At 40.0% G+C, this 24,721-nt stretch overlaps 1 protein-coding gene across 1 annotated transcript in view; it reads right to left on the bottom strand.

Annotated features, from left to right (window-relative positions):
- The window catches only part of MSH2 (mutS homolog 2), a 76,881-nt gene extending 52,648 nt beyond the window's left edge, over nt 1-24,233 (bottom strand). Inside the window, exons 1-6 of the mRNA XM_038551233.1 lie at nt 23,943-24,233; nt 13,722-13,876; nt 9,115-9,393; nt 7,907-8,053; nt 6,309-6,458; nt 5,166-5,299 (exon numbers count right to left, since the gene is read on the bottom strand). Coding sequence (XP_038407161.1) covers nt 5,166-5,299; nt 6,309-6,458; nt 7,907-8,053; nt 9,115-9,393; nt 13,722-13,876; nt 23,943-24,153 — 1,076 coding nt within the window. The 5' untranslated portion in view covers nt 24,154-24,233. The remainder of the gene's footprint in view (nt 1-5,165; nt 5,300-6,308; nt 6,459-7,906; nt 8,054-9,114; nt 9,394-13,721; nt 13,877-23,942) is intronic.
- Between the last annotated feature and the right edge of the window lie 488 nt (nt 24,234-24,721).

Below are 24,721 nucleotides of genomic sequence, written 5' to 3'. Positions count from 1 at the left end.
GGCTTCATATGAATCTATGGAAAGACAAAAAACAAAAACCTTGAAGTTAAAAGCAACAGTCCAGAAAACAGTAATATGAAAAAAGTTCCTTTAAAAAAATTCAAGTATTTACTTTATGTACAAAGAGCTAGCATTAGGGTAGATATCTTGGACATCTGCAGTAAAATAGGACTCTTAGATGACCCATTCAACTAAGTTCACTTAATCCAATTTAATGAAGCCCATATCCTTCGCATGCTGACAGAAACACTAGCGACACATATTGAAGCTGTATTTCTTTTGTTTTGAGGCCCTATTTCTGGATCAGATCATGCCAGTTTATGCCCATGAGGCAAGGACAAAAATCCTGGCTGAATTTTCTTTTTTACTTTCTTTCTTTTTGAAAGTAAACTCTACCTTCAACATGGGGCTTGAACTCATGACCCTGAGATCAAGAGTTGCACACTCTACTGACTAAGCCAGCCAGGGGCCCCTAGCCAATTTTCTTTTAGATGACTCCAGGAAAGTCACCCATCTTCCTCTCTTGGATGCAACAAAGCAAAAGGTAGAGTTCTTATTATGATTTCTAATTTGATTGTTAGATGAAGTACAAAAAAGAAATACCTAGATTATTAGTTCCTCAAAGGTAACAACTTCTCATTCTCATGAAGATTAAAGTATTTAAGCCATTAGCTAAGAATAAAAACTATCTGAAGTCTCAGTGCAAATAGGTTTTAGTGAATGGTAACATGAGAATGACAACAGATAAGGTGATTCTATGGATATAACTTAAATAAAAACCAAAATAATACGTTCCATTTAAGGTGTTAAAGTCCAATTTGGATCAAATTAAATACCACTAAAAAAAAAATTAAATACCACTGATAGAAATAATAAATACAGTACAGCAACAGGCTCTGTAAAAACAAACAAAAAAAAACCAGGCTCTGTTGCCAGGCCAGACTGGCTTTAAATCCAGTCTCCACCACATTACAGCTGATGAATGGGAGATGCTTAGCAAAGTGCCAGGCACAAAGTAGATACCAGTCTTATCACCCTCCTCCTCCTAATAGCTTGACAATAATCTAAAAATAATCCCATTTTTTAAGTAATCCCATTTTCATCATTATTCCTGAACCTATCAACTGGGCTATTGTCCTTTATAAGACGTAAACACCAAACTCAAAGATCTAGTCACATCTATACCTACCTCTGCTCTAATGAAAAAGGAAGAAAAAGAGAAATCTTTGCTTTCTGTAACAGAATTCACCCAACAGCAACATTATTTATTTATTTTTTCAGCAACATAATTTAAAATTAACTCTTGGGGTGCCTGGCTGGCTCAGGCAGTAGAGTATGTGACTCTTGATCTCAAGGTCATGAGTTCAAGCCCCATGTTGGGTGTAGTGTGTACTTAAAAATTTAAATTAACTCTTCACTTACAGGAAATCTAAACAATTAGGACAGTAAGAAACAGAAAACCTGATTTGACTGTTACCCTGAAGAAAGATCAATCCTAAATGCTCAGAGAGGGAGAGAAGAGATTCCCCTGAGGCAACTGGAAGGTGTAAACTACAAAGCAGGACTATCACAGCAGGCACACTGAGAAAGGGAGATAAAACAAGGAGACTATCCAAACAAGAACCTGTATAAGGGTATAACTTTCCCTACTCTGGAATTTCAGCATTTGGTCTTTAAAACCAAAGGCCTCGGACGCCTGGGTGCTCAGTGGTTGAGCGTCTGCCTCCAGCTCGGGTCCTGATCCATCTATTTCCCACACTGGGCTCACTGGAAGGAGCCTGCTTTTCCCCCTCTGCCTATGTCTCTCTGTTTCTCATGAATGAATAAATGGGATCTTCAGAAAAATAAAACCAACGGCCTTCCTACTTTTTTTTTTTAGCCTTCCTATTTACTGACCAAAAAAAATCTGACCAATAGGAGAAAGAAAATCTATCTTCTCATCTTATACAGCTGCAGGAAACCAGATCATATTCTGATTCATAACGCTATCCTCCCAAGTGTTATTTCTAATTAACAAGTCTTGTTAGACTATCAGATTTTTGGAAATTATTGCTATGTCCTGTGAAAAAAACCATTTACCCTCTAAAAATAAATAAATAAACAAATAAATAAATAAAGATCGAATTTTGCTATCTTATCTTTGAAGTAACTTGTTATTCTGGTAAGTAATACAAAAGTGATACCCCAGGTTTCAGAACAGTCTAAATACATGTGTTCTAGTTGTTAAGCCAGAAGGGGACCACTGACACTTGCTCTCTTCCCACAAGACCAAGGTTAAAATAAAAATATAACCATGACCTAGACCTTGAGAGTTAAATTACCTAATTTTTTCTTACTTAAAAAAAAAAAAAGAAAAAAACGACTGGTTGCTCCTAGGGCAGTGGTGGCAATTCACAAAGAGTACAGAAAGAAATGTGTCCCTGGGAAGGGTGCATGGGTGGCTCAATTGGTTGGGTGTCTGACCTGTGACTTTGACTCAAGTCATGGGGTCCTGGGATCCAGCCTTGTGTTGGGCTTCCTGCTCAGCAGGGAATCAGCTTCTTCCTCTCCCCCCACCCACTCCTCCCCTGCTCATGCTAGGATTGGTGCTCTCTCAGATAAATAAATCTTTAAAAAAAAAGGGGGGGGGGGGGGATGTGTCCCTGGAGCTGTACAACAGAGGCCCCAGGGAAGAGATCCCAGGAAATTGGGGAACAAGAATAGGAGGATTATCACTGTGTGTCCCTCTGTTGTTTGAATTTTTTTTAAAAGATTTTATTTACTTATTCATGAGACAGAGAGAGAGAGAGAGAGAGAGAGGCAGGCAGAGACAGAGGTAGAGGGAGAAGCAGGCTCCATGCAGGGAGCCCAACGAGGGACTCGATCCCAGGACCCCGGGATCACACCCTGGGCCAAAGGCAGATGCTCAACCACTGAGCCACCCAGATGTCCCTGTTGTTTGAATTTTGACACATATAAATGTTATTACCTATTCACAAATACTTAAAATTAAAAATTGTAAACTGTTTTATTTGCAAATATCTAATCCTTTCTATTTTAAATTACTAAATCCCACTTTTCTCCAGCAAACCTGATTTCAGAAAGTCACCTTAACATCTCAACTTCTGCATTTTCAATAAAATGCCAGTATGCCCACAAATCACTAACCTCTTGGGTTATTTTATTCTAAGGCTCTTAAGAATCCACAGAATTAACACTCAGCTTAGTAATTATGTGCACGGTGTCTTACAATACTGACCAACTACTTTATGTTTGCCTGGCAACATTCCAATACTGAAGAGATTATGCTTTTCTGTATCATCAGTATTCAGTAGGTATTCAATATATTATTGAATGATTTGACATCATAGCCATAAAATACTGAATCTTTTACCAATTCAGGCAAGGTAACTTATTTTGCCAAATGGAAAACATTGGGTACAAAATAAGGCCGTGAGAAATAGCCTAATTATTGAGGAAGGTAAAATAAAGTACATCTAGGGAATAAAATAGTATGCACTTATTAGAAATTTAAAACGTTGAATGTGAAGATAAAACAGCAATGCAAAAAAAAAAAAAAAACAGCAATGCTAAAAAAATGTTTATGATAATAAGTGTAAGTAATGAAAAAACTGGGGCACAGAACTATACTAGGATTTACAACGTTTTTTTTTTTTTTAAAGATGTATTCATTTTAGAGAGAGTTCACCCAAGTGGAGGTAGGAGTAGAGGGAGAGAATCCTAAAGCAGATTCCCTACTGAGTGGGGAGCCAGCGCCAAACCCCAAAGAGGGCTTATTCCCACAACCCATGAGATCATGACCTGAGCCAAAATCAAGAGTCTACAATTATGATTTTTTTTTAAAGATTTTATTTATTTATTCATGATAGACACAGAGAGAGAGAGAGGCAGAGACACAGGCAGAGGGAGAAGCAGGCCCCATGCAGGGAGCCCGATGCGGAACTCGATCCCAGGTCTCCAGGATTACACCCTGGGCTGAAGGCAGCGCTAAACCGCTGGGCCACTGGGGCTGCCCTGATTTTTTTTTTTTTTTTTTTATAACTAGGAGTTTTAAAACAGGACTAATATAAGTGCACCATGTAAAATGACTCCATTTATATAAAATTCATGGGGCACCTGGGTGGCTCTGCTGGTTAAGCATCCAACTCCTAGTGTTGGCTAAGGAAATGAGATGGAGCCCAGTGTCCAGCTGCTGAGTGCAGTCAGCTTGAGATACTTTTTCCCTTCCCCCCCCGCCCTTCCCTACACCCACAGGCTGGCTGTGTCTCTCTCTCTCTCGCTTTCTAAAAATAAATAAAATCTTAAAAATAAAGTTCAAAAACAGGCAAAACTAATTACTCTATCGTGTTAGAAGGACAGTGGTTACTTTTGAAGTAAAAAGGGGTAATAACCAGCAGGAAAATCAGGGTAGTTACTAGGAATACTAGTCATGTTGTTTCTTGATTTGACTGTTTTTAACACCAATATGCTCACTTTGTGAAAAATCCACCAACCTGCACACTTAGGATTTGTGCTCTTATGGATATTATACTTCACTGAAAAGCCTTAAAACTCATATCTAAAGCAGAAAAATTAAAATAAAATATACCCAAATGCTAATCATATTCGGGTAGCAGGATTATAAAACTTTTCCTTTCATTTCCTCAATTTTAGAGATTTTTCTGAACTATATGTTTAGGCTGCCCTTAAAGCCTTTCTAAAATAATTAAGAGTGTTTCCTATGTACCAGACCTTCTTTAAAGTAGTTTATATATATTAAATCATCTAGCCTTCATAACAACTTTACAAAGTAGGTTATTATTGTCATTTTAAAAAGAAACTACAACATTGAGGTTACGTAACTCGCCCAAGATAATACAGCTATTAAGTGGTAGAGCCATAATTTGAACCAAGGTATTCAGGCTCCCAAGATCATAGTCTGGGTCATCCATCCATTTTCATAATAAAATCTTACATTTTTAAGGTGGAAAAAAACAATATTAATAAACTAAGTTACTCTGCTAAACTAAGTCATTACTATTTTATTACTATTACTATGTAGGTAACTCTTTGTACAGTCAGATGCCAAAATATAGGAGAAAACTTGCATATTTGATCAAGTGGCATAATCCTAGAGTAATCAGAAGTTACTCAAAGCTTATAGAAATTATACATTAGAAATATACCTCTCTTCTATTCTGTTCTTATCCATGAGAGGCTGCTTAATCCACTGGTTAACCAGTCTTTGTCCCTGAGGGGTTTTGCATTTATTCAGCAATGCAGCCAGAGACTGAGAGCCAGTAGTATCTTCAACAGAACCCTACCAAACAAAAAACAAAATAGGAAGAATGGCATGCTCATTAGTGAAAACCTTACTGTGCCATGAAAAATAATTAAATAATTTTAGAAACAAGAATACTTAATATTCTTCAAATAAAATGAGAAATTTGCACAAAAGTTTCTTTTCCTCAGTTGGGGGGGGGGTGGGTTTTACTGTCAGGCTGAGTGTCAGTCTACACTGCAGCACACTGCAGTATTTTGAATCCACACAGTGAAAGTTGTGGCTTCCTAAATGTTATCTCATGTTTAGCCTGGCATCTCCTATTTCCATTCTTTTATGATCCTCAAAGTGTGATGACCCCACTCTGAATACTGTCCCATTATATCATCCTAACTCCTCTCTGGGGAACTAGGACTAATGGCCAAACCAAGCTCATTGAAAGTCTTGGGTAAAGCTAACTAGTGATCATTGGTACATGGCATGTGAGAGGTCCCCAGTTCCATGAAAGCCTAGCCTATGGCTCACGGGGATTTAGAATGTGTCTACGTGTATATTAATGCACGATATTTATATGTGCTGCTATGGTCATATGTTGAAGGCCAACAGAACTGTTAGTATCCGTTAGAGGAAATGATATAGTCTTTCTGGTGGCTATTAAAGCAAACTGTGTATAAAGAAATAAAATTATTTTCCTCAAAAAACCCCTCCTCTTCCTAAAATCAAACTTTCAACCTGTTAATCTGCAGTGTATTTTTCCCCAAACCAAAATCACTTTATAATTACTAAAGTTTTAGGCATAAAACTTCTTAAAACATAATTTCTTAAAAACTGCTGTTAATAATAAAATTATTCATTAAGCCATGACAAATACTATTTATATAGCCTGCAACAGAAAAATACAGTAATTTAAAACTGCTTATCTATTCTAAGTATAATAACATTTCAAAATATTTACGCTTCTTAATTGTATTCTTCAGTATATAACAAAGGAAACATTTTGTCACCATTCAATATTTTTAACCCTTTTTTTTTTTTTTTTTTTTTTTACCTGGAAAAGGTTAAGGGCTCGGACTGCTGCAATATCCAACTTCATATACTGGCTGAAGTCAAAAGTAGTGAGTTCATACTGTCCAAAGTTTGAATCATCTGATAAAAGTTCTAAAAACTTGATTACTGCAGACAGTGCTGAAGCTGCAACCTAAGATTAGGAATTTAAAAGAAAAGATTCTATCACTAGAATCCTAGAGATTTTAACAAAACAAATAGCAAAATGGCAATAAATTTTTTTTTAAAGATTTTATTTATTTATTCATGAGAGATACAGAAAGAGAGGCAGAGACATAGGCTGAGGGAGAAGCAGGATCCCTGTCTTTGAGATGCTGGTACCTTGTTTCATGGTACCTGTCTTTGATCCCTGTCTTGTTTCATGGATGCTGATTATTTGGGTATTTGCAATTTATGAAAACTCAGTTATACCTTATGATGTATTATGTACTTTCCTAAAGACGTTTTTTAATGCTCTCTTCCAGTCATTACTCCACCAGGTGTAACCCTTGTTCTTAGCTCTGACAGCGTAGATTAATTTGGCCTCTTTTTGTATGTAGTTTATATTAATGCAATCATATAGTTTATAGTCTTTTGTGCCTGGTTTCTTTTGTTCAGTATTAGGTTTGTGAGATTCATTCATATTGTTGTGTGGCACTGGATTGTTGGTGCTAATATTTTTTGTGTGTGCAGTGTGCAGTATTCTATAGGGCCGAACACACCAAACTTGGTAGGCATTTGAGTCATTTCCACTTTTGACTATTATAAATAGTGCTTCTATTACAGTAAGTTTATTTATTCATGACAGACACAGAGAGAGACAGGCAGAGACACAGGCAGAGGGAGAAGCAGGTTCCTCACAGGGAGCCCAAAGTCGGACTCAATCCCAGATCCTGGATCATGCCATGAGCCACAGGCAGACGCTCGACCCCTGAGCCATGCAGGCATCCCAAAAAGCAGCTTAAAAAAGAAAGTGCCTCTCAAAAAAGTGAGGTAATTTATTAAAGACTCCACAACCTATACATTATAATGTGATGATGGGTTTTCTTTTCCCCTACAATCACTATGCTATCTCATCCACTTAATCTCTTTCCTGTGAAAGTCAAAACTCCTTCTTACCTCAAGAATATATGTTGATATATTCTTTATATAATTATAGTGTTTATTATATATTACATATATAATGTTTATTATATATATTATATATAATTTATAAATTATTATATAAATATAATGTAATTATATTTAAGGTTATATATTTTAAACATTTTATTTATTTATTCATGAGAGGCACAGGGAGAGAGAGAGGCAGAGACACAGGCAGAGGGAGAAGCAGGCTCCATGCAGGGAGCCCGACGTGGGACTCGATCCCAGGTCTCCAGGATCACGCCCTGGGTTGAAGGCAGTGCCACTGAGCAACGCAGGCTGCCCTTTAAGGTTATATTTAAACTTTTCTAGTCATTTCCTTTTTTCACAAGCTTCGTCACAGTAAGAATTAACTTAGTATCAGTGATCCACAGTTTAGATTTTGAGGTGAAACAAGTAGTCTTTTAAAAGTCAAGATTATAATTTAAGAATAAATTTATATTGTAATCCACATACCTGATTCTCCATTTCTGGCAAGACAGCACTATTCACCTGTTCTCCCTTTTTGCCTTTCAATAACCGGTTCAAGTCCTGATAAATATCTTTTGTAAAAAAATCAGCTCTTTTTCGTTCTGTGATCAGAATTCCTCCTCTCTGAATAACCTATTTTGTAAAAAATAAATGACTTCAAGAAAAGGAATGAAAAAAATAAATGACAAAAAACTATACCACTAACAAGTACGGTAACAACAGCATAACAAACCAACCCACATTAAATTTTTATATAATCTGCAAGACATTGGTAACATATACATAATGACAGGTATTTTAAATATCGAAGTAAGTTTTCATGGAAATTTAAAATTATGTTCACATAAAGCTTCCAAAGATTAGTCCCAGTAGTAAAAACTCTTAACAGAATAATACTTGTGGAAAGTTGCTTAGATACTATCTATGCTAACAATGGCCATCACAGATTTACTCTTTCCTGAGCAATTATTATGGTATTTGAGGCCCACAAAAAGAAAACAATCTTCAGGGGATACAACATCCCTTAAATACCTAAATAAAGCACACACACAAATAGTACAATCAGAATTTTATAAAAACTCAGTGAAATAAAAGGCTAAAAGTCCCATCTGAACTATCAAAAAATAACCTAGAAGACTGGCATCTTATGCTTTTGGCTCAAGTCATGATCCCTGGGTCATGGGATGAGCCCTGGGCTGGGCTAGCTGCTCAGTGGGGAGCCTGCTTCTCCCTCTCCCTCTGCCCTTCCCCTTGTTCATGCTGTATATGTCTCAAATAAATAAATTTTTTTTAAAAAGATCTGTATTTATTTGATAAATCCATGCTAAATACAGTAGTATTGTTTTTTTTTAATGGACCTAAATCATCTCCCCCCCATAACTCTGAAAGCATTCTTCTTTATCAGTTGTGATCCCTTTAAGATGATATTCTGTTACTCTTTTAAGAAGGAAGGAAGAAGGCAGGAAAAGGGGAAATGATCTGAGGTCTAACAAGCCTTAACAAGAAATAGCTTGTTCTAAAGTCCTCATAAAGTTTCTGTGAATGACAAACAAGATTACCCTTGAAATATAACAAGACTGTAGTTAGATACAAAAAATTGACTTTTGAATTATGCTTTTTAAATAAAACAGTATCTATCATGTTAGTCTTTCCTAGGCTTAGATTCTCCTTCATCCCTACCTTGATTCCCTTACCTGCCTCAGTTTTCCCATGTCTCCAGCAGTCTCTCCTCCTGGTAAAACACATTCCTTTGGTCCAATCTGAATCAGGAGAGCCTCCAAATTGGAGAACTGATCATTATCAGGGAACTCACAAAGTCCTAGCTTCCTCTGTATGGAGTCAACATACCCAACTCCGACCTGTCTTTGGCCATCAACTGTAGACATTTTAACACCCACGACACCAATGGAGGTTGACATATCATTGTTACCAAAGAGAATGTCTTCAAACTGAGAAAGATTACCTGGAGAAGCCTTAAAAAAATAAAAAAATTTAAGAACTGTTGAATGTACTTTATGTAAAAATAAACGTATCAAAAGAGATTTTCAAAAGAGACTTTGAAATTTGGCAGCTGGATTTATACACAATCATTAAAGTATCCAAATGATAATCCTATTAATGGTATGCTTAAATTTCTATATCCTATGAAATTATCTACTTATTAATTGCACATACCAGTATTTTCACTAACTATATCACACAGAAGAGCAGTAATATTAGCTAAAAATACTGACCTTGGAAAGTCAATTCTCTATCTTATCAGTAAAATGCAGATTGTTCTATATTAGTGATTTCCAGATAAAGGGTCTAGACCTATTTTCAATATTTCAAAAAGATCAGAAATCCCTCTTTAAGACTACACAAGTCAACTAAAGGGTCAAACTTCTTTGCTTCTGGCAGGACCTGTGTCAAGTCAGAAGGTTAACACTATATTTCAAACTGATCAGAAGCTGATAGGATGGGGACACCTGGGTGGCTCAGGGCATGATCCGAGTCCTGGGATTGAGTCCTACATCAGGCTCCCTATGGGGAGCCTGTGTCTCCATCTGCCTATGTCTCTGCCTCTCTGTCTCTCTCATGAATCAATAAATAAAATCTAAAAAAAAAAAAAAAAAAAAAAAAAAAAAAAGCTGATAGGAAATTTTTAGCCTGTGGCATTTTCTGGGGCAAATGATGATCCATGGAAAAAAAAAAAAAAAAAAACAAAATTTAAGCAACCAATAGCCATCAATAGCTCTTGAAGCATCATAATCATGATAATCATTTATTTTTTTATAATAGGATTCTAAGTAACTTATAACTATGGATTATTGATTAAAACCTGAATCAAGGGACGCCTGGGTGGCTCAGTGGTTGAGTGGCCTTTGGTTCAGGGTGTGATCCTAGAGTCCCGGGATCGAGTCCCATATTGGGCTTCTTGCATTGAGCCTGCTTCTCCTGTCTCTGCCTCTCTGTGTTTCTCATGAATAAGTAAATGCAATCTTATAAAAAAAAAAAATCTGAATCAAAAATAAAATGGAGGGAGTACTTGGCTGGCTCAGTTAGAAGAGCATGACAGTCTTGAAATAAGGGTCGTGAGTTTGAGTCTCACACTGGAGAGATTACTCAAAATCTTCAAAAAAATTATTTAATATTATTTTTTAAAGTAGGCTCCATGCCCAACATGAGATGTGAATTCATGATCCTGAGATCAGGAGTCACAGGCTCTATCACTGAACCAGCTAGGCACTCTTTAAAAAATTTTTTTTTAAAAATGAAATGGCAAAAGCATTAAAAAAAAAAAAGATTTTATTTATTTATTCATGACAGACACAGAGAGAGAGAGAGAGAGAGAGGCAAAGACACATGCAGGAGGCCCAACATGGGACTCGATCCCAGGTCTCCAGAATCAGGCCCTGGGCTGAAGGCGGCGCCAAACTGCTGGGCCACTGGGGCTGCCCCACAAAAGAATTCTTGCATTCAAATTTTAAAAGCACTGACTCATGGGACGCCTGGGTGGCTCAGCAGTTGAGCATCCGCCTGTGGCTCAGGGCGTAATTCCAGGATCTGGGATCAAGTCCCACATCGGGCTCCCTGCAGGGAGCTTGCTTCTCCCTCTGCCTGTCTCTGCCTCTGTGTCTCTCAGGAATAAATAAATAAATAAATTTTTTTAAAAAAAAGTCAAAATTCCCATTTGAGGTTTCCTATGTTTTTAAAAAATAATTAAAAATAAAATAAAAAAATAAAATAAAAAACTGTTTCGGTCATAAATGTAAACATAGTGCTTTTACTTCCATACTTTGGATTTGCAGACTATGAAGCACACCTTTAAAAAAAAACTCTCAAAAAAAAAAAAAAAAAAAAAAAAAAAAAAAAAAAAAAAAAAAAAAAAAAAAAAAAAAAAAAAACTCTCAAGAAATAAAAAAATAAAAAAATTTAAAAAACTCTCAAGAGAACCAGTAGCTAACAAAATTGGGTTCTTGAAAATGATAAGACTGGTAATCTGTGAATTAGATGGTATCCAAAGTCTTTTCCTGCTCTGAACATACCACTGAGAACATGGGAAAGAAATCAATCAGAGAGATCAACTATCTTAAATATCACTAATAGTTTACTGTAGAATCAATAAGCTAAAAGATGTAAAGACAAATCAGTTTTTCCAGTTTTTTTTTTTTAAGATTTTATTTATTTATTCATGAGAGACATAGAGAGAGAGAGAGGCAGAGACACAGGCAGAGGGAGAAGCAGGCTCCACGAAAGGAGCCCGACATGGGACTTGATCCCATGTCTCCAGGATCAGGCCCTGGGTGGAAGGTGGCGTTAATCCGCTGAGCCACCCAGGCTGCCCAATTTTTGCAGTTTTAGATTTGAACTTAAAATGTCAGGATGAAAATACCACTTCTAATTTGATAAAGATACATATTTGAAAAAATTTCCCCCTGACCTAAATGTCTATTCATCTTGAAAAGAATTCATCTTGAAGGATTCTGGTATGACATAGAGGAGTGAGGTGTGATGGGCTGATATACATGGTAATCTCTTAAATTTAGGATTCCACATTTTGGTGGTGTTAACTAATTGAGTTCTATGAAGAATGAGACAGAAAAATCACTTTGTGGTACCCTCAATTATCTATTAAAATCTTTCAAGATAGAGGCTACAACTCTAAGTAAAAGCCTCCCCACCCCCACCCCACACCCCGTTATCAGGAAAACATCAATGAAAATCCCCAGGAAACTCCATAATGTAGAATGCTAAATTCTCGCAGATACAATCTTCAGTAAATGTCTACATTTACAAAGGCAGGCTGGGGGAGGAGGACACAATATGGAACAGAGACCAAAGAAGATTGTATCTGGGGTAGTACCAAGATCAAATGTTTAAATATTCTATTAAATCTCACAAGAAGGAAAAAAAAAAAAAAAATCACAGGACTTTCAAGTTAGAGAACATTTAAAAAAAAAAAACAAAAACCTTCCAATTTTACTGTTTATGGAGAAACAGATACAGGAGAAGGGATTGGGAAATTTGCCAAGGACAACCAGAGAGAGGAGAAAAGAAAGGCTATATATATACACTAACTATAAGCCCAGAGCCTTATCATGCATGTATTCCCTTTCAAGAATAAATCTCACCTCCCCAACAACATTCTAACCATTGATTTATTCCAGCATTTATTGAGAACCTACTCTGCAGACACTGCATTTGAACAACCAAACACAGGACCTTACAGACTAACAATGAAGACAGTCATTACATAAAACAAAACAGTACTATTGTTTCCAATCTCCATTAAGCCATAGAAGCATGAAGGTCAATAAGCCTTTCTAAGGGACACCAAGGAATACGATCACCATTTAACAAAGCCCCTGACATACAAATTATAAACTTAATGGAAGAGAAAGACACATACAAAGATATGTACAAACAAGGGGCCCCTGGTTGGCATGTGACTCAATCTCCGGATTGTAAATTCAAGCCACATGTTGAGTATAGAGATCACTTTAAATAAAGTTTAATAAATTTTTTTAAAAATTTGAAAAAGGGATCCCTGGGTGGCTCAGCGGTTTAGCGCCGCCTTCGGCCCAGGGCATGATCCTGGAGTCCTGGGATCAAGTCCCACATCAGGCTCTCTGCATGGCGCCTGCTTCTCCCTCTGCCTCTGCCTGTCTCTCTCTCTCTCCCTCTCTCTCTCTCAGGAATCAATAAATAAATAAATCTTTAAAAAAATAATAAAAATTTGAAAAAAAAAGGGGGGGGGGGTGCCTGGGTGGCTTATCCAATAAAATGCCACTCTTGATTTCCAGGTCATGATCTCTAGGTCATGAGATCGAGCTGGTCTTGGGGCTCTGCGCTCACCGTAGAGTCGGCTTGAGATTCTCTCCCTCTGCCTCTATCATGCGCTGTTTCTCTCTCTCAAATAAATAAAATCTTCAAAAATATTTTTAAAATCTCAAAAAAAGTGTATAAATGAGATAATTTGGGATACAGTAAATCTGTGTGATAGTACCTTAAAAACTGTAAAATCAAATCTTTGTTTCATGCTGGCATTCAATTTTATGTAAAGTTTATTTTATTATTTACGTTTCAGGGATATTGACACAGCTCAGAGTATTTATACAGAATATTCAGTAAATAATAAAGATTTACTGAATTTTTAAATTGCTATTAAACCATGATCTTAAAAACCACACACTAAGGAATATTTTTCAAAGCATTTTGTTATCAGAACTTGGTTACAATATTAAAGCACACAATAGAATTCCCTCACATTTTTATTCTTTCTACTCTTAAAAATAATAACCAATTTAAAGATAATTACCTTAAATGCCAAATACCAATCGTTCTCCTTGGAGGCCTTACTTCCAGCTCTATTCTTGTAAACTTCAACTCTATACTGTCGAATTAGAAGAAGATCTTTAACAAAAGATTCAAAATTCATTTTACTAAGCACAACACTCTCCAGGGTCTTTGTTCCTAAAGAAAAATATTAAAAAACACGTTACACAGATTTGAGGATTTAAAGTAGTAAGTGTTCAAGTACCTAACACAATGGATTCCCCAACCTACATTCTTCTCTCATTAATTCATTCCTTCAATAAAAAACTGTTTATCAAGCACTATTACTCATCCCAGGGACTTTGGAAGTTGAAGGGTATAAAAAGGTGAATAGATGTAGTGCCTCATCCCGTCTCCTTCTGTGGAACCAATTCATCAAAATAAAAAATTAAGAAGATACAAAGATAAAACAAGGAGTAAATATATATAAAGCTAAACTTACTTGTCCTTTCTTATAATTAGTTTCTCAGAAGTCTGAATAAAAGTCTTTTTTTTTAAAGTCTTATAACTATATACAACAATATATAACTATATATAGCTATATATAACTATATAATATTTGTATGGAATTAAACTTTTCTCAAAAGTTCCATAAAAATGAATGCCATTATTCATTGCAAAATCTTCTAGGTAGCACAGATAAAAATTCAAAGGTTCAAAAAGTATAGCAAAAAAGGTGACTTCCCTTTCACCACTGCTCCCCTACATCCAATTCCCCAGCCAATTGCTGTTAGTTTATAAAATAGATTTCCAAAATAAGCTGCATACACAAGCATTACTTTGTTCCTCTCTTACATCAGTAAGTGCATACTACAAACACTGTTCTGTATCTTGGCTTTTTCTTAATTTTAATATATTTTGGAAGATTGTTCCATCAGTACAATCAGCTTTTCTGTTTACAGCTGCAAATATTCCAAGGACTTTGAGGATATTCTATAATTAGTCTCTTATTAAGGGACATATCGGTTGTTTCCAGTCTCTGCTGTTACAACAATGCTGCATAAATCATCTTGTACACGCTTCACTCACCAAATATGTTAGTACATCTGTTAACACAAAGCCCCCAAACTGGATTTTATCAAAGAATGTTGAGGGATTTTGATAAATATTGCCAGACGATTCTCATTATCATCCATAAAGTAGGAGTTTATCTATTTCCCCTATCCAATCAACACAGAGTTTTCAAGATTTCTGGTCTTTATCTTAGATCACTGGTTCTCAACCAGGACGATCTTGGTTCTCTAGCAGACATTTGCTAATGTCTGCGAACATGTGGCTTGTCAGGAACTGGGGGAGAGAAGGGGAGTACTAATGGAATTGATGGGTAAGGCAGTAATGCTGTTAAACATGTACAGGATAGCCCCTCAAAACAACAAATTATTCAATCCAAAAAAATCAATAGTCCCAAAGGTCAAGAACTATCATTAGATAAAAAACAGTATCTCATCCTAGTTATGATTTGCAATTATCAATTTCTTACAAAATAAAATCACCCACATCATTAAATGGAATAAAAATTCAATTTTCAAACAGTAGAGGTAATACCAATTATTCACTTAAAGGTAATTATATGTAGATTATTCTGACAATTCTGGATCTATTTTTTTTTTTAATTTTTTTTTAAATGTTTATTTATTTATGATAGTCACACAGAGAGAGAGAGAGAGAGTGGCAGAGACACAGGCAGAAGGAGAAGCAGGCTCCATGCACCGGGAGCCCGACGTGGGATTCGATCCCGGGTCTCCAGGATCGCGCCCCGGGCCAAAGGCAGGCGCTAAACCGCTGCGCCACCCAGGGTTCCCAATTCTGGATCTTATTAAAGACTTAACCTAAATTTAATAATAGATCATGCCAATTACAAATATGAAATATAAACAAGCATACAGGGGATCCCTGGGTGGCGCAGCAGTTTAGCGCCTGCCTTTTTGGCCCAGGGCGCGATCCTGGAGACCCGGGATCAAATCCCACGTCGGGCTCCCGGTGCATGGAGCCTGCTTCTCCCTCTGCCTGTTTCTCTGCCTCTCTCTCTCTCTCTGTGTGTGACTATCATAAATAAATAAAAAAATTTCTAAAATAAAGTATAAACAAGCATACAGATTAAATGACTTAAGACAATTGTCTTGTACAGCTAAGCACAGCTGATACTTTCCTTTCATTCATTAGTTACAAGTACTGTCAAGAATTCCTGTCAGACACCCTGAAAAAGGGCTCAAATCTTGCCTCTCTAAAGTTCTTTCCAAGAACATTCCTTCCTCATTATCTCATCCAGGACTGGCAAACAAACAGGGACCAGGTAGGTATAGGAAGGTATCAAATGAGCAAAGGAAACCCAAAGAAGAGTAGCAATAGAGCTGACATGACAAGCAGCTTCAAAAGGTGGGTGGAAACAGTGACAAAAACTGGAAAGTACATCAGGATAAAGGAGGAATGTCAGAGAGAGTAGCCACTCAGCTCCAAATCCACTGCTGAACTGCTGGGATATTTACACCCAGAATTTTCAATTGTGCAGATTTCTCAAAAGCAGCTCAAAATATGAATTTTTCCCTGAAATCTCACAATCTTTAAAAAATAGGCAATCAGTTCAAACTTAGAGCAAAACACTATTTAGGCCACCAGTTTTCAACTCAGTAAGTTTATTTTTTTTAAAGAGTTTATTTATTTATTCATGAGACACACACACACAGAGGCAAAGACATAGGCAGAGAGAGAAGCAGGCTCCATGCAGGGAGCCCAACGTGGGACTCGATCCCGGGTCTCTCTGGGATCACGCACTGGGCTGAAGGCGGTGCTAAACCTCTAAGCCACCGAGGCTGCCCTCAACTCAGTAAGTTTAACAGTCATATTTTCTTACAGATTTGAATAGATTGCTATTTCTGTGGCTTGCATTTACAAAGCAAGCTCCATGAAAGTTGTTTACTCTAGAATCCCATTCAACAAGGCATGTGTGAGACGGGGAGGCCTCCAGTCTGTAACAGACTCACATCTCCCAACTAACACTCACTCAAGATCAGAACCTGAGTGCAACTGTCGACCCTATGGAAATTATTCCCTGGTTTTGCCTAGCACTCATTCCATTTTGCTCAAGACGCTCCTAGTTTTAATACTGGAAGTCCGATGTTCCAGGAGCCCTCTTAGTCACAAGCAAATCAGAAAGACTGGTCACCTTACCAACCTATCCAGTTGAATTCCACATGAGAAATGTTATTCCTATGATGAAACATCATAAAAATAAGGAGAAAAAAAAACTTGGTCAAGAAAAGCAGCAGAGACACTTAGGTGGCTCAGCTGATTAAACGTCTGACTGTTGGCTTTGGCTGAGGACATGATCTCATGGTTGTGAAATGGAGCCCCACGGTGGGTTCTGCAGGGAGTCCACTTGAAATTCTCTCTTGGGACGCCTGGGTGGCTCAGCAGTTGAGCAGTTGAACGTCTGCCTTTGCCTCAGGTCATGATCCCAGGGTCCCAGGATCGAGTCCCACATTGGGCTCCCTGCATGGAGCCTGCTTCTCCCTCTGCCTGTGTCTCTGCCTCTCCCTCTGTGTGTCTCTCATGAATAAATACATAAAATCTTAAAAAAAAAAAGAAAAAGAAAGAAAAAAATTCTCTCTCCTTCTGCCCCTCCCCGTTAGTGCAGGCTCTCTAAAATAAATCTTTTTTTTCTTAAGAAGCAAATTAGACTTAATACAAAAGCAGATAAGAGTTTCTCAAAGGAAAAAAAAAAAAAAAAAAAGGGACACCTGGGTGGCTCAGCAGTTGGGCGTCTGCCTTTGGCTCAGGGAGTGATTCCGGAATCCCAGTCCTGCATCAGGCTCCCTGCATGGAGCCTGCTTCTCCCTCTGCCTGTGTCTCTGCCTCTCTGTCTCTCATGAATAAATAAATAAAAAAAAAAAAAAAAGAATTTCTCAAAGGCACTGATAAACACCACTGAGTATTACCAGCAACTTCCAGTAAATACGAGTTTCCAAAACACTGTTTTTCATATCATCCTTTAAATTAAAAGGCAAAATGAAAAGTCAGCAAAAATAAATCCTGAGAGGGGGGAAAAATATGAAAAATTCTAAAACAGCTCTTAAATCATCAAACCACTAGGATGTGCCAGTAGAATTGTCTGGCCAGCACAGGGTTTTTAAAGTATCTAAAATTAAATGCTATCACAGGATGAATAAGCACTCTCAGATCCACAAGCTCCACCACTCTCTATTACACCTAACTACTTTGCACATCAATGTTATCTACTGCGCTCTGGATAGAAGGATCCAGAGCAATCTGGTCAAATCTTTCTACTGACATTCAACAGGAACACAGGTTCACAACAGTAGTAATTTCTTAAAAGTAGGTGGGGTGAAGAGGCAAATGAGGTGATTCGCACCCCCCCCCCCCATGGCCTCCTCTATCTCCATTGCTAACACACTGCCAGGCTGCCCAACTGCCAAGGTTATCCTCTAAAGGTACTATTTCTCGCAAGGGAGGTTTTGTGACTTACTGGGTGGGAGTGCATTTTAAGTCTTATAAGTGCAGCTAGCATTGATTGTATGCTTTAACCAGCTGGGGAGTAAAACTGACCTCCTGGTGTGAAATGTGAGGAAAGAGGAACAGAAACCTACCCACCAGACTCCACCTGGAGTACAGCAGAAGGAATAGCCTTGGTTTTGTACAAGATTTTTCTCTTCAAGAATAATCTGGAGGGATCCCTGGGTGGCGCAGCGGTTTAGCGCCTGCCTTTGGCCCAGGGCGCGATCCTGGAGACCCAGGATCGAATTCCATGTCGGGCTCCTGGTGCATGGAGCCTGCTTCTCCCTCTGCCTATGTCTCTGCCTCTCTCTATCATAAATTTAAAAAAAAAAAATTAAAAAAAAAAAAAAAAAGAATAATCTGGAGCCGGGGCACCTGGGTGGCTCTGTGGTCAGGCATCTGCCTCTAGCTCAGGGTTTGATCCCAGGGATTGAGTCCGGTATCAGGCTTCCCATAGGGAGCCTGCCTCTCCCTCTGCCTATGTCTGTCTCTCTTTCTGTGTCTTTCATGAATATATAAATCTTTAAAAAATAATAATAATTTGGAGCCCCCCTGACCTCATTCAGCTGACAATTACCATGTGTCTGCTACATGAAGGCACTGGGCCAGGTGCTAGGGTTCAGAGGTAGACATTGGTTAAAACACAGTTCCTGCTGCTCTCTGGGAGCTTTCAGGCGATTGGGATAGACAGGAATAGGTAGACTCAAAGCTGTGTCTAGGGGAAGGAGAACAAGGGCAGGGAATGCCTAAGAGAGACAGCTAACCAGCCTTTTTTTTTTTTTTTTTTTTAAGATTTTATTTATTTATTCATGAGAGAGGAAGAAGTAGGCTCCACGCAGGGAGCCATATGTGGGACTCAATCCCGGGACCCTAGGATAACGCACTGAGCTGAAGGCAGGCACTCAACCAGAGCCATCCAGGCGTCCCCCAGACAGTCTTAACGTGGGAATCAAGAAAGGCTTCCAAAAGGAGATATTTTCCAAGCTGAGTTCTGACAGCAAAAGCGGGGGAAAAAGTAACTTTCTTTCTCAGTGACTCAAATTCCTTATCTATAAATCGGAGATAGCTACTATCTCACAGGTCTTTATAATAATGTAGATGTTGAAGGGCAAAAGTAGCTAAAAAGATGTGAATAAGTCTAAATGCCAATAAAAGGAACCACACAGAGAGGAAATAGAAAGTTACCTCTGAGGGACGCCTGGGTGGCTCAGCGGTTGGGTGGTTCAGCAGTTGGGCATCTGCCCCTTTGGCTCAGAGTGTGATCCTAGAGTCCCAGGATCAAGTCCCATATCGAGCTCCTTGCATGGAGTCTGCTTCTCCTGTCTGCCTCTGTGTCCCCCATGAGTAAGTAAATAAAATCTTAAAAAAAAAGGGGGGGGCAGCCTGGGTGGCTCCGCGGTTTAGGGCCACCTTCAGCCCAGGGCGTGATCCTGGAGAGCCGGGATTGAGTCTCCTGTCAGGCTCCCTGTATGGAGCCTGCTTCTTCTGCCTGTGTCTCTGCCTCTCTCTCTCTCTCTCTCATGAATAAATAAATTAAATCTTAAAACAAACAAACAAACAAACAAACAAACTGGGGGTTGCTGGAGAGGAGGTAGATGGGAAATGGGTTAAATGACATGTAGGTGGCTCAGCTGATTAAGCATCTGTTGGCTTTGGCTGAGGACATGATCTCATGGTTGTGAAATGGAGCCCCACGGTGGGTTCTGCATGGAGTCCTCTTGAAATTCTCTCGGGATGCCTGGGTGGCTCAGCAGTTGAACGTCTGCCTTTGCCTCAGGTCATGATCCCAGGGTCCCAGGATGGAGTCCCACATCAGGCTCCCTGCATGCAGCCTGCTTCTCCCTCTGCTTTTGTCTCTGCCTCTCTGTGTGTCTCTCATGAATAAATAAAATCTTTAAAAAAAAAAAAAGAAAAAGGAATGAAGTACTGATAGCAGAGATGAATCCTGAAAATATTAAGTGAAAAAAAAGTCATGAAAGATCACATTTTGTGATTCTACTCTTATGAAATGTCCAGAATAAGCAAAAGAGAAGGCAGGTTAGCAGTTGCCTAGGACTGGGAGAATTGGAGGTGGGGCAGGAGGACAACTGCTAATGGGTACAGGGTTTCTTTTGGGGACTGACAAAAATGTTTTAAAAATTTACTGTGGGGCCTGCCTGGCTCAGTCAGTAGATTATCTGACTCTTGATCTCAGGGTCTTGAGGTCGAGCCCCATTTTGGGTGAAGAGATTACTTTAAAAAAATAAATAAATAAATAAATAAATAAAATGCACTGTGGTGGGCTCCTGGGCAGCTCAGCAGGTTGAGCATCCAACTCTTGATCTTAGCTCAGGTCTTGATCTCAGGGTCGTGAGTTCAAGCCCCATGTTGGGCTGTTGGGCTCCAAGCTGGGCATGGAGCCTACTTCCAAAAAAAAAAAAAAAAAAAAATGTACTACGATGGTTGCTTAACTTTGTGAATATACTAAAAGCTACAGAATTATAAAACAAAACACTGAATAATATACATGTGTCAATCAAAAAATAAATGTGTGAATCATACTATGTGAATAATCTCAACAAATCTGTTATATTAAAAAAGAAGTATAGGGGATCCCTCAGCGGATTAGCACCTGCCTTTGGCCTGGGGTGTGATCCTAGAGTCCCGGGATTGAGTCCCTCTTCGGGATCCCTGTGTGGAGCCTGCTTCTCCCTCTGCCTGTGTTTCTGTCTCAATCTCTGTCTCTCTCATGAATAAATAAATCTTTAAAATAAATAAATAAAATAATAATAATATAGATTTGAGGGCAGGAAATTGAGGAAGTTTTCTAACCATTTCTATTTTCTATAGTCAGAGGCAAGTTCAACTGCTAAAGAATGTGGGAAAAGGTCACAGGCTCCAAGATTTGCCTTAAGTGCAAATGCATGGGATCTTCATAGTTCATCTGGCATTACAGTCCAGATATAATTTACCAATCTAGGGTCATTTCTGCAATAACCAATGCTGCCTAGAGACATAACTAACCTTCTTAACCTGATCAAGGTTTCCAGGTGGGACAGAGAAGCAAAGGAAAGGATTTTGTTAACCCTTTACCTATATGGCATAATATTAAAACAAAGGAAAACTCCTCCCAAGAAACAAGTTTTGGCAGCCTTACAGTAACACGTATTATTTAAAAAGATGCTCAGTTACAATGCAACCTGCACAGTGAAAACTGCAAGACACTTGCTTTGGTGATGTCTGGGACATTTTTGTTTTTGAGTCCCTCCCTCTTTGGAGTTATTTCACCCAATTTCTAGTAACATGATCAATCTTTTATATAACTGTTATTATCCTACCTAAGCATATATAGGACAATCTTTTACCTAAAATGTGCATTTGACATCTCTAGTCTTAGAACTAGATCCTTAAGAATAATTCACTTACTTGCTGATCTCTGAAAAGTTAAATTCACTTTTAACGTCATTCTCAATAGAATAGAAGGCGACTGTCTAGGTTACTTACTCTATTCTTAGAAATGCGCCCACTAAACACACTTTAACCTTCAAGAGTAATAAAAGAATATATATTTTTTTATTAAAGTCTACACTTCAGTACAGAAGATTCCTGCATATTCATACTAAATTTCCTTCCCAATAAATGGGTGTGATGTTAGCATCCATATTCCTTTCATATTATTAGTCTATATTAGAAAAATGATGGGGATCCTTGGGTGGCTCAGGGGTTTAGCATCTAGCATCTGCCTTCGGCCCAGGGCGTGATCCTGGAGTCCCGGGATTGAGTAACACGTTGAGCTCCCAGCATGGAGCCTGCTTCTCCCTCTGCCTGTGTCTCTGCTTCTCTCTCTCTATCTCTCATGAATAAATAAGATCTTAAAAAAAAAAAAGAAAAATGAAAGTATTAGAATCATTAACAGGTGTTTCGAAAAACCAGTGATTCAATTTACACATACAAGTACATTTAGAACTTTTTACATCATTTTAAATGCTTAAGCTATTGTAAACTGTGTAATACAAACATCAGAGAGCTAAGTGCACTAGCCTTGAATAACTTTAAAACTGGAAAGCAATCTAGACCATCATTAACTATGAAGCCATCCCTATCCATCTCTGGCTGGTCTCCATTAATTGTAATACCTCTCCTCTTGCCCCTTCTAACCCATCCCCCATCCTACAGCCAAAGATCCAACATACCACTTCACCTTTACTTAAGCCACCCAGGGCAGCCCCGGTGGCGCAGGGGTTTAGCGCCGCCTGCAGCCTGGGGTGTGATCCTGGAGACCTGGGATCAAGTCCCGCATCGGGCTCCCTGTATGGAGCCTGCTTCTCCCTCTATGTCTCTGCCTGCCTCTCTCTCTCTCCGCCTCTGAATAAATAAAAAAATTTAAAAAATAAATAAAATTAAAAAAAAAAAGCCACCCAGTCTCCGAGCTTACAAAAAAAATTTTCAACAACTCAGTCCAAAAAAAAAAAAAAAGCCTTCCATCCTCTGACTCCATCCACCCGGACCACCCTCCCCCCGGATTCCTGTCCCAGCGACACCAATCTGCCTTTCAGGCCTCATCCCAGCCAATGCCTAGTCCTTCAAGACTCAAATGAAATTTAGCTTCTCATGCAATGCTTCTTCTGAGGTCTTCAATCTTTGCCATTCCTGCTTTTATGCCTCTTCAACAACTTGCTATGGAGCACATCTACACAGTTCTTCACCTTCAATTATTTACTTCTGCCTTGCTCTCCACTAGAGTGAGTTGTGTGAAGGCAGGGATACTAAATGTCTGTCCTAGTGTCCATAACTCTGCCAGACACAGCAACACTCAATTTTGTCTTGATGAATGTGAAACATTCTTTCCTCAGTAACATCCCATCTGCATGTGGCAAAGGTAGGACTAGAACCCACGACTCCTCAGAATGCTCTTTGCATCATCACAACGGAGCCAGGCAGTAAAACCATCACCATAAAACATCTAAAACACCTAGCTCGGGCACCTCAGGTGGCGCAGCGGTTTAGCGCCTGCCTTCGGCCCAGGGCGTGATCCTGGAGACCTGGGATTGAGTCCCGCGTCGGGCTCCCTGCACGGAGCCTGCTTCTCCCTCTGCCTGTGTCTCTCATCGATAAGTATATAAATCAAAAACAACAACAGCACCTAGCTCACATTGGGTGAGAAGCGTGTGGCCTTACAGGGAGAGCTGATGCGGGAGGGGTGGGGCCGGATCACGGAGGGCGCGCAATGCCGAGCCGAGGCCAAGGCATTCGTGACTGGCCCGAAGTCACACAGCTAGCAAGTGGATTCCAAGTCACCTGGCTCCAAGTCCGAGGTCCTGACCACTGGGCGATGCTGCCCACCAACAGTAGCCCGTTTCAGATTCTGAACCAGAGCCCCAAGTGGAGTGCGGTGATGTGACAAGGTCTCCCCAACCCCCTGCTATTTTAAATCTCACTGCGGGGCGGGCTTTGCGGGGAGATGTACAGGGCCAAGGCGGGGCCGCTGGCAGACACGCAGGCGACCGCTGGACAATTAAAAAGAACAACGCATTAAATAAAGCGCCCGGCACGGGGGCCGCTGCAAAGGGGCAGGGGCAGGGCGCGGCAGGGCCGGGCGGCGCCCCACCTGGCGGGGCAGCGGCCGGGCCGAGCGCCGTCCCCGCCCCCGGGCCCCGCCGCCCGCCCGCCGCCCGCCCGCCGCCCGGGGAGCCCGCGCCGTCCCCGCCCTCACCTGCCGGCCCGAGGTACTTGATTACCCCCTGCGTCTTGAACACCTCTCGGGCGGCCAGCAGCGCGTCCTCGTGGTGCGCCGTGTAGAAGTCGCCCCGGTCGAAGAGGCGCACCGTGGTGGTCGGCTTCTCCGGCATGGCCTGGAAGAAGCGCACGAAGCCGACCTCGGCCGCGCTCTCCAGCTGCAGCGTCTCCTTGGGCTGCACCGCCATTTCGGAGCGTCCGCGCCGCCTGCCAGAAGGAGCCGCGCGACCCCGCACCCGCTAGGCTGTTTCCCGCCTCCCTTCCCTCCCTCCCGTGCGGCGTCGGCCTTTGCGGAGGCGCCCAATCAGCACCCAGTGCTGCGCGGCGGTGGGCGGGAGCCCGCCGCGGCAGCCAATCAGAAGCGGACGCGGCCCAGCTTCCCGCGCACGCCGGCAGCCCTGGCTACTGCGCATGCGTGAGCCTAGGTCGCGCGCCGACCCTGGCCGCCTGCCAGCCCTCAGAGGATTCGGTCCAGGTGTCCCTCCTGCTGCGCCCGCCTGGGATCCAGGTGCATGGCTAGTTGGGGTAGGCGGCCGGGTGGGCTTTGCGGCGCTTTGGGGTTTCTTATGTACCCGGAAGCATGAGACAGCAGTCAGAAAGAAACTCGAGAACAAGGAAAAACTAGCCTTACTCCCCACCCTGCTACATTTGTTTTTGTTTTTTTGTTTTTTCACCCTGCTACATTAAAAAAAAAAAAAAAAACTACCCCCCTCTCTGAGCACTGAGTAATGTATAGAATCCTTATGTGAGTAACAT

This window comes from Canis lupus, chromosome 10 (assembly GCF_011100685.1).
Source record: "Canis lupus familiaris isolate Mischka breed German Shepherd chromosome 10, alternate assembly UU_Cfam_GSD_1.0, whole genome shotgun sequence".
Lineage (NCBI taxonomy): Eukaryota > Metazoa > Chordata > Mammalia > Carnivora > Canidae > Canis > Canis lupus.
Note: the sequence above shows the minus strand (reverse complement) of the source record. Positions and strands in the feature narration are given on the sequence as shown.